At 47.4% G+C, this 10,189-nt stretch overlaps 1 protein-coding gene across 3 annotated transcripts in view; it reads right to left on the minus strand.

Annotated features, from left to right (window-relative positions):
• SPEN (spen family transcriptional repressor) overlaps positions 1 to 1,391 on the minus strand; it is a 67,995-nt gene extending 66,604 nt beyond the window's left edge. For all 3 annotated transcript variants that reach the window (XM_083453554.1, XM_083453552.1, XM_083453551.1), the window contains exon 1: positions 1,057 to 1,391. In XM_083453554.1, the coding sequence (XP_083309680.1) occupies positions 1,057 to 1,139 (83 nt within the window). In that variant the 5' untranslated portion in view covers positions 1,140 to 1,391. The remainder of the gene's footprint in view (positions 1 to 1,056) is intronic.
• Between the last annotated feature and the right edge of the window lie 8,798 nt (positions 1,392 to 10,189).

Raw genomic sequence — 10,189 nt, forward strand, 5'->3', positions numbered from 1 at the left:
ACAGGCACCCCCTCCCAAACTAGGGGTATTTGATCTCTCTCTCCCCCACAACCCTCCCAGCTTCTCTTCTGCTTTCACACAACTCCAAGAGGAAAAGGTTCTCCCCTCAATCCTGGAAGTGGCACTTTATGTGTTGTGGGGTGAGAGTAGTCACCTTCCTCATTCTTCTCTTGACATCTTGAAGATTCCTCATAGTTGCCATGTCCCTGGGGATGGTACTCCTTCCCTCATTTTGCTAACCTCTCTCCCTGCATGATGCGAAATGGAAGATTCAACTACCCTACTCTTCCTCCCACCCCACCCCCACTTGTTTGCTTATGCTCTCCTGAAACCAACAACCCTTCATTATCTGGAGGAGTCACTGTTCCCTGCCTTCACCTCCCAACGCGCTCTCAGAAGCAACTGCCCTTGTTATAACTTAGGTCTTGCCTCAGTTTCCTATCCCCCCCCCCACTTCCTTAAGTCTGGAATTCCCTTCTTCCACTTTTATCTAGGGGCTGAGCTCATAGTCTAGACTCTTCCCCTCACTCAGCCTCTTGCCTTTCAAACGTTAAGGGTTTTTCCTTTCCCACCAGTGCGTCTCTCTTCCCCTATTTATACAGAGAATTCGAGGGGGGGGGTATGTTCATCTAATATATATATATATATTGACTCGTGGTGGTAAACCCATCCACCCCTCTCTCTCTCTCCCTACCTGCCTACCTGGGTAAACCCAGCTGGAGCGCTTATCTTCAGCTTGGCAGGATGTAACTAAATGTAATGTAAACCGCCCTGTGGCCTTCGGATGAAGGGCAGTATATAAATGTAACAAATAAATAAAATACACTCTTCCTCTCCCGCGTTGGTTGAAATTATGTGGGGGAGCGGGAAGATCCCTACACGCACCTTTTCCTCTTACGTTGGACTGAAGCGAGGAACCCCTTTCCGCCTCCTTTTGCCTCCCCCACCCGCCTCCTATTTACCCCCTGCTCTCCCCCCCACTTCTCCCCCCTGCCCTTTCGGGGATGTCCTTCTGACTCCACCACCAGCCCCTCCCTCCCTTCCTCCTCCACTCACCGCTTGAAGTGCTCGATGATCTTCTCCTCGCGGACGTTCTCCGGCAAGTTGCCCACCCAGAGGTGCCTGGTCTCCCGGACCATGCTGCTGCCAGGCGATGGGGGCTCCTCCGCGGCGGGCGTTGCTCTCGCCGCCGCCGCCCTCCGCTCGGCTCGCCTCAGCACCGCGAGCGGGGGAAGAAGCAGAAGCAGCTGCAGCCTCCTCTTCTTCCCGCCGCCGCCGCCGCTCTTCGCCGCCGCCGCACTCGGCCTGTGCCTGCCGCCGCCGCCGCCGCCGCTGCTCCTCTTTCGCCGCCGCCGCCGCCTCCTCCCTCCGCGGCGCCGGTGGGGGGCACCATCCCACCGGGCCCTCCCGACACCCGCCGCCGCCTCCTGCTGCTGCTGCTTCTCCTCGCGGCTGTCGCTGGTGGTGGGACCGCTGCCGCCGCCGCCGCCGCTCCTCCTCCTCCCTCCGCGGCGCTTCTTCCCAATTTCTCCTCAGTAGCAGTAGCAGCAGCAGCAGCAGCAGCCCCCGCGGCGTCCCCCGCTCGCTCCGTTCACTCGCTTGCTCGCTGTCTCACCCCCCAACCTCCGCGCGCGCGCATGCGCCCTCGGCCGCCGGCCGCCACCAACCCGGGTCCTCGCGCTTCAAGGCTCGCTCCTCATTGGGCGGCTGGGCGCGCGGCGAACCAGCGCGTGCGTGTGCGTGTGTAAGGAAGAGAAGAAGGGGCTTGTGTGAGAGAGAGAGGGAGAAAAGAGGAGGAAGCGCGCGCATGCGCTCTCGGGTATTGTGCGAGGAGAAGGGGGGGCCGAGCCCTGCGAGCTTCTCGGAGGCCGGGAAAGGAGTAGGTAGGTGGGGTGGGGGAGGGGTGAGAGAATCCCGCTGTCCCCAATACGCCTTCTCCGCGGGAAGCGCGCAGGCGCACCACGCTCGCCTCCCCGCTTCGCTCGCGGTCTCAGGCTCTCAGGCTGTTGCGCATGCGCCCTCGAGGCTGGGGCGCCGGTGTTGTCTTCCCCTCCGAGAGCCTCAGTGAGTAGAAAGACCTCAAGGGAGGAGGAAGGTCGCCTTTCTCTCGTCGCTCCTCGCCCGCGCCATCAGTAAGGGTCACAGAATATCCCAGGCATGGCAGGGCTTCCCCGCTCCCTCGCACTGGTATAATGTCGCATCATGGGGAAATAACTATTTCCACCATTCAAGTCGCTACCAGAGTTATTTGTTGGTTCCCAAAACTCAAATCCCAGCTCCTGGAAGCGGAAACTTAAGAGGAAAATGGCGCAGGAGGTCTGCCGACAACCTCTAATTGGGCATTTCCTTCGTTTTGGTGCCACTTCCGTCGCAAAAGCTGAGCTGTGAAGACTTCGCCAAGACTGCTGTGGCTTCTCGGGGGCTATGAACAGTTACACATATATGAAAGCCATGGCGCTGCAATAGGTTTCCAGTTACTTTTTTATACCATATAGTAAGAAGAAAATATGTTGTTTATCTGTGTTTCGGACTGCTCCGTGGGAACAGAGACTTGCCATGCCGGTTACTTGCATAAAGTATTGTGCATATAGATAGTGCCATGTAAGTAATAGGATGGGTCCTGAAATTTCGTGGGATCTAAATTGGTGATGCCTATAAGCAATTGGCCTAATCCAAGCCGAACTAACACTGGATCTAATTCTTTTTATATATTTGTATACTTTTCCATATCTGCTTATATTTGTTTTAGTTGTTTTAGATATACATATAATTTATGTTGTTTTTTAAAAAAGATTATAATAATGCAAGTACTTATAAACACTTGCCCTGAAACCCATACACACATCACCTCCGTACAAATAAAGTTTGCTCTTTTTCTGTAGGACAGTTTTTCTCATATGTAACATTATGGAGATTAACAACGTAAGCCTAAGCATCTACTCTGAATAAACTCCCTTTAGCTTATCCCTTAAGGCTGCAATCCTAAGCACACTTGCTTAGGTCTTGCTGAAAGGATGCCGCCTCTGAGTAATTATACATAGGACTGCTGTGTTCATCAATTAATTAAAAACTCTGCTCTCAATTTATGTGTGGCAATGAGGCCCAGCCAGCGCTCCTCTGCATGAACCCCAGAACCCTTTGTGACACAGAGGGATTATTTGGTGGAAAAAGTTCACATGGGAGGTTTCCCATGAAGGCTGGGAAAGCACAACACAAGAACAATGGCTGCTGCGTAAAATGCCACATTTTAACAGAGATTGCTGTGAGCTGTCTGTTGCCCACTAGAGACTTCCCAACATACAAAGAGTTTTCCCACGTTCAAAAAACAATATATGTAACCAACAAGACAAACGCAAGAGAGATCTATCTCTCCTGGTGTTCAATTCCAGCAATTTGGGATGAGCAATACCTTGAGAATTAGGTTAGATTTACTGATCAGCTTGGCTATCCTAATTCAAAGGTTCTTAATTGTTGTTTTTAAAGCTCATTATGAATGAACCACTGGGATAGGAATTCCTTCGTGCAGAAGGTCTATTCCCCTCTATCCATTATATTTTTAAAGAGAGGGGAGATTCCTCTCTAGACCATGAAAGCTTATGGCATAATACATTTGCTGGTCCTTAAGGGGCCACAAGAGTCTCTGTTGTTTTTGCTGGAACAGATGGGAACGCAACCACCCCTCTGGAAAACATCCTTGCTCTCCGTTCATAGATAGATAGATAGATAATTGGGTCTGTATAGTGAACAAATTAACTGCTGGCATTTTTATAAAAGAGAGACCAAAAATCAGTAAAGATTAAACAACAACTCTACTATCTGCAGCGAATGAGTATTAAATTAATAGATGCACAGAAAGTTGCTATATTCTTACAAGTGATAATGAAGTGCCTCTGAATATGTACCATGTGTTTCCCTTACTCATAAGTAACCATGATTCCACCCATTTGGGGGATATGAGAGAGAGGCTTTGAGGTCAGAGGTGCAGCTTGACTGCAGATATACTGTAAACCCCAACACTTATTGGTGTGGAAATTAAGCCCCAACAGCTACTTAGGGTGTAGCAGGTTTTGAAGTTTTCCACAGAGGCAACCTTCCTCCACATGTTAGTGTTTCTTTTCAGCTGCTATTGCTGGGATGAGAAAAGTTAATTATCGGGGCTGATACCTCAGTGGTGGTCATTAATGGGTTTGGATTGCAGCATCACCATTGAGTTGCAAGCCAGATGGGAACCCAACCCGTTGTTCCCTGCTGAACAAAGGCAGAGGGGAGGGAGGGGGAGAGAGAGAGATGGCATTCCCAGCCACATCCTCCCCCTCCTCTTGCCTGGGGGTATAATTAGCAGAGGCACCCCAGGTGGCAGGAGGATGCCCCACGGCACTGACACGAAACCTGCTCCACAGCTGCTTAATCACAGGGGCATATTAAATGTACCAGAAGGCAAGGAAACATTCGAGCATGGTTTTTCATGGGAGGCTTACCAAACCTCTCCAACCAGCCCTCCCAGGTTCTCCCTTCCTTACCCTTCCCATCATCCATCTCGAGTCCTCTGGCCAACTGTTGTAGTAACTGCTGGTACAGGTATTAGGGCAACTCACAAGGAAACATGGCATCCTGGATTCTGGCTAACAGGCCAAAGGTGGATTGGATCCCATTAAATTAGGGAGCTAGGTATTGTCAGACGCTAAAGGTAAAGGTACCCCTGCCCGTACGGGCCAGTCTTGCCAGACTCTAGGGTTGTGCGCTCATCTCACTCTAGAGGCCGGGAGCCAGCGCTGTCCGGAGACACTTCTGGGTCACGTGGCCAGCGTGACAAGCTGCATCTGGCGAGCCAGCGCAGCACACGGAACGCCGTTTACCTTCCCGCTGGTAAGCGGTCCCTATTTATCTACTTGGACCCGGAGGTGCTTTCGAACTGCTAGGTTGGCAGGAGCTGGGACCGAAAGATAGGAGCTCACCCCGCCGCGGGGATTCGAACCGCCGACCATGCGATCGGAAAGTCCTAGGCGCTGAGGTTTTATCCACAGCACCACCCGCGTCTACGCTAGTCAGACGCTAGTCGGTTATAAAACAGTTATGGATTGTCTTCCACAACTCAGTAATTAAGAGAGAGAGAGAGAGAATAGTTAAGCACAACAAAAGAAATAAGGACTCTGGTGAACCCAGGCACCTACCCATGGGCGTAGCCAAGGGGAGGCAGGGAGGGGCAGCTGCCCCCCTAAATAAATAGAAATCAGTACAGAGCCAACTGAGGTTCTGGCCCCACTAACAAAAGACCTGCCCCTCCAACAAAAATCCTGGCTCCACCCATGCATCTACCTGCCACAACTCTGGATATGTTACTTTTCTCAGCTCCCTGCATAAGCCTACGCTGATAATTCTGCAGTTCAGAAAGTTTAAATAATAACAACACCTGGAACCAAATGACCTCCAGAGAAGCGGACACGGAGCAATGGATCCAAACTACAAGAAATAAGATTCCACCTAAACATTAGGAAGAACTTCCTGACAGTAAGAGCTGTTCGACAGTGGAATTTGCTGCCAAGGAGTGTGGTGGAGTCTCCTTCTTTGGAGGTCTTTAAGCAGAGGCTTGACAACCATATGTCAGGAGTGCTCTGATGGTGTTTCCTGCTTGGCAGGGGATTGGACTCAATGGCCCTTGTCTCTTCCAACTCTATGATTCTATGACCTTTTCTGGAGCACAGACTATGATCACAAACCCTCCAACATTCCTCAGATGAAAATAGGGACATTTCTCACTCTCCCTCAACTGACTCCTTGACCACCTATTTTTTGTGGCCCTCCGCACCTGCAGAGTATTCTCTATTAGGAAAAAAAGACAAGTGTCACCTCCACTACACCAATCGGACACAGCACACATGCTCTCCACCACCCTTAATCCTAATTTTATTTTATTCTTTGGTAGATTTACAAAAATAAATAAATTTTATAAAGGGGCCAGATTAGATGCGGACACACAAAGCATTTTTTCAAAATCAAGACTCCTTGTGCTCCACTCCCTGTTTCTTCCCACCCAGGTGGTCCTGCCCTCTGCTTGCCCCTCAGAGCTGGTGTGTCACTCAGGTCTGGATGCCTGGCACCATCCTTGTCAGTCCCTAGGCACTTCTTAGTTTACCTAGGCATTTTGTAACTCAGTTGCCTGTCACAGTGGTGCTCTTTTAGTGGGATGGGTAGGGCTTGACCTTATTTGACATCTGAAGGCAGCCCTGTTTAGGGAAGCTTTTAATGTTTGATGTTTTATCACCTTATTATTATTAATCATAATATTATGTTGGGAGCCACCCAGAGTGGCTGGGGAAACCTGGCCAGATGGGTGGGGTATTAATAATAATAATAATAATAATAATAATAATAATAATAATATATTTTACTGCATGAGCATTTTATGTATTTTGTATTGTTCCTCTTTACCTCCTTTTCCAGTTTTGCACTGATTGCATTTGTTGTATTTTATCCTGGCAAGCTGCTTTGATATATTTTTTTTGTATAATATGACTGATAAATTAAAATAAAAATAGGATTAAAACTCAACTTCTACACTCTACTGTAGCACTACAAAGAAAGGGTTAACAAAGAGCCATTCCCAGATATAGCCATGTTGATGAGGCTGCCCAAGTGAAGGACATTTTAACTTCATTTTCCTTGAGACATTATATATCTATATCTATCTATCTATCTATCTATATATGGTGAGGATTGGAGTTTGGCATGCTGGCCACAGTACTTGCATTCAAACGGGATTTCTGAGCCTGGGGAATTTAGGACTGATATGCCCAGGACTGTTTCCCATTCCCATTTCAGATGTGGAATCATTTGGCTTTCACAGATGCTTATGTAAGAACTCCCAGACTTGCTCTCTTTTTTCTCTATGGAGAAGCAGGCAGAAAATCACTGTGACAGCAGAGAAAACTTAATTGAATTTTGTGGACATGAACTTTCATAAGCAACAGTCTAGACCACTGGATGCAGAAGGCAGAAAGGCAACACTCTTGACAACTTTGTACTGAATTTCCCACTGCTCAGGGAACAGAATAATCCCATAACCTCACCAAAGGCTTATGTTAAAGCTGTATCAGTTGTAAATAAGCCATAGCCCCTCATTTCTTCCCCCATACACAAACGTTTTTAAAAAAATAGTTTGAAGTACATGCTGCTGAAGGCAAAATCTTAAATGAATCCAAAACGGATGAGGTTGGGCAGTGTAAATTAGGTGTCCCCTTTGTGTTAAAAAGCCCTTTTGGTGGTTTGAAATCCAGAGGGAGAAGAATGCACACTTTAAATAAAGCACAACATATATTGCAATAAATCTGGCTCATAGGTCTGGGGCTTGCTTTGGAATTAAGGCAATGATCTCACTGTCTAGTGAATGCCAGCCCATCCAGAGCTGAAGTCTCTTTTCTCCCAAGCTGCCAAGGATGTGTTTTCAAAGTCTCACCTACCACCCACCAAGAGAAGGGGTTGGGATGCATTTGCCAATCTTGCTGAGGGGTGAAATTGAGGAGGAAAAGGCTTGATCTCTGATGTCTGGAAGCATTGGAGGGGTGCTGAGCCAACTGGTGATTCCTATTCCTGTGCCCCAAGTAAATAGAGGGCTGCCCATTCAAAACACAGCATGGCCTGCTCTTAAGGCTTTATTATAAGCTGCAGAAATCTGCAGTCATGAAGATGAATGCTGTTATTTATGCCAATGTATAAATAAACAACACACATTATTTAGTTTTCCCCCCCTCCACAAAGGCACTCATGATATCCATATCAATGTGTTCCTTTTATCCTCAAGACAATTCTGCAGGGTGGTTTAGGATGAGAGTGGGACCAGCAAACCAGATCACCCAGCAAGTGGTTACTTGAACCCGAGTCTTCCTGGTTTGCAACCACTGCCTTACTATGTCTGCACATCAAGCGAACAATCTGACCATATGGCCAGGAAACAGGTAGGGAAGTCTCAGTCCCAGCTGCAGTGCCAGAGAATTACATACCCCTTCCAGATAAATGACCATTGGTGCTTATCTGAAGACGTGTTTCACATATCAATTATAACTGAAAATGTAAACTGGAATTTAAAGCACAGCAGCAATCCTAAGTATGCTTACTTGACAGTTAACTCCATCAACACCAATACGACTTACTTCAGAGAACATTATGTTTAGGATTAGGAAGGAAGCAACGGGAAATGCACTGAAAGAGAAATCTAACATGTGGGATCATGTGGGTCCCATTCCCAAACACACTTTGCTTGTGTCTCCCCACCCCCATTGTTGTTGTTTTTTCTGACAAGTCTGTTGCAAAGTAATCCCCAATTCCCATAAGTGCAACATTAATAAAAGAAAAGCCTTATATCACCAACAGTCCATCCTATAATTAAAAATTAAAGTCTGCCCTGAATTTTGTGCAGTTTGGCAAAGGTGTAAAGGAAGAGGGGGAGGTCCTCGAGAATATATACAGTACTTGGAAACAGCTGTTTGCTACAAGGGTGGGCTGGAAGAAACAGGAGGGTTTTCTCCGCCGCCCCGCTCCTCTCCCATGTCTCATTACTCTTGGGCTGCTGAAATGCTACTGAGCCTGTGGCTTGTTTTTTTTAGCAGCCTAACAGCTAGGCTTTCTTTTTCTCTGTTTCCTTCTCCCCGTCCTTCCTCTCCCCTGCACTGCAGCCAACCACGCCTACACCACAATGCGGCAAAAGGGCCGCCTCTGCAGTGGGTGAGCCTCCCGCCCCATACATTCCCTCCCCACTGTTCTGTTTCCCCTGTTCCCTCCCCTTGAGAGGCCACAAAGGGCAGGGCAGCCTTGCATGCAAAAGAGAGAAAAGGGTGTTGCTGGCGGTGGGGGTAGGACGGCTGCCTCCCCCCCCCCTGCTTTCCTGAGCAGCACTTCCCACTTTAGAAACTTCTGGAACCAGGCAGCCAATCTAGGGAGAGGAGGAAGGCAGGAGCCCCCTGGTTGATGCTCCTAGAGGAGGCAAGCCAAGAGTACCAGGCAAATGCATAAGATACTCGCGCGCGCTCTCTGGGCTCAGCAGTGCCCACAACCACCACGATGCCTCGTCTTCCTCCTCCTTCTCCACATTTCATGATTATTTCAAAACAAAAGCAAAAACAAAGCACACCACGCCAGTTTGGAGGAATGCCTGGCACACTAGCAATGGTGGATTTCAGAGGAGCCTCTTGGAAAACAATAGCCTGCCATTAAAACAAACAAACAAAACCAAAAAAGGCTGCACGTTTCAATCCTTTTGAGGGTTTGTCTGCTATGGAATATATATCTCATTCCTTTGCAACGCCAGGGAGTGATTTCTTCTTTTCTCTCTTTTTAATTTTTTTTTTTTAATAAAACCTGCCTCTTTCCTTAGGACAAGCCTGCATCTCAGTGGATTAAACCTGAAAAATAAAAGCCAAATCATTCCTGGATTATGATGATGATGATGATGATTTTTTTTTAATTAAAAGGGTTGTGTCTTGTCTTTTCGGTATTTTTATTTTTTATTTTTTGGATGGGGGTTTTGCCTCCCCGGCTTTGCCTTTCTTTTAGGATACATTGTAGTTTAAATGCGAACGGAGCGATAACAAAGGTAATAATCCAGCAAGTGTAACGTATGTGAGCTGAAATAGACAGTATTTTAAGAAAGAGGGTTTTGTTTGTTTGTTTGTTTCAAGGGTGTGTGTTTGTGCGTGTGTGTCCATTTTTAAACGGTTTTTATTCGTAGGGAGTACTGTAGTGGGTCTGCATTGAATAATAATTAAAAAAACAATTAAGATTTCAAGTTTATCCAAGTGCTTTTTTAAATAGCAAAATTGTGTCAGGGAAAGGGGTTGCGGGGGGTAGGAAACAGCATGTTTGTTTTGAGTAAAAAAAAGGGGGCTGAATCTGATCACTTTCGCGGTGACTTAAATCCCGGGAAGATCTCGTCTTAGCTAAAAACAAAGGCATTGTTTGTGCAAAGACTCGGGTTGTGTTCAGAGATGTAAACTAGTAATGAAATGGGGGAGGTTAGAATGAACAAGACTTCTTATTTCAGCAGAAAAAAAGGAGCCATTTTTTGGGGGGGGAGGGGTAAGGGACAAATTCCAGCCGGAAAGATTTAGATGTTAATGTTACAGCGAGGGTGTGTGCTTTTAAATCGAATCAAGAAGTTACAAAGGGGTGTATTCAAACATGGTGTGGCAGAAACGCA

Source organism: Podarcis tiliguerta, assembly GCF_965153285.1.
Source record: "Podarcis tiliguerta genome assembly, chromosome: 8".
NCBI classification, from domain to species: domain Eukaryota; kingdom Metazoa; phylum Chordata; class Lepidosauria; order Squamata; family Lacertidae; genus Podarcis; species Podarcis tiliguerta.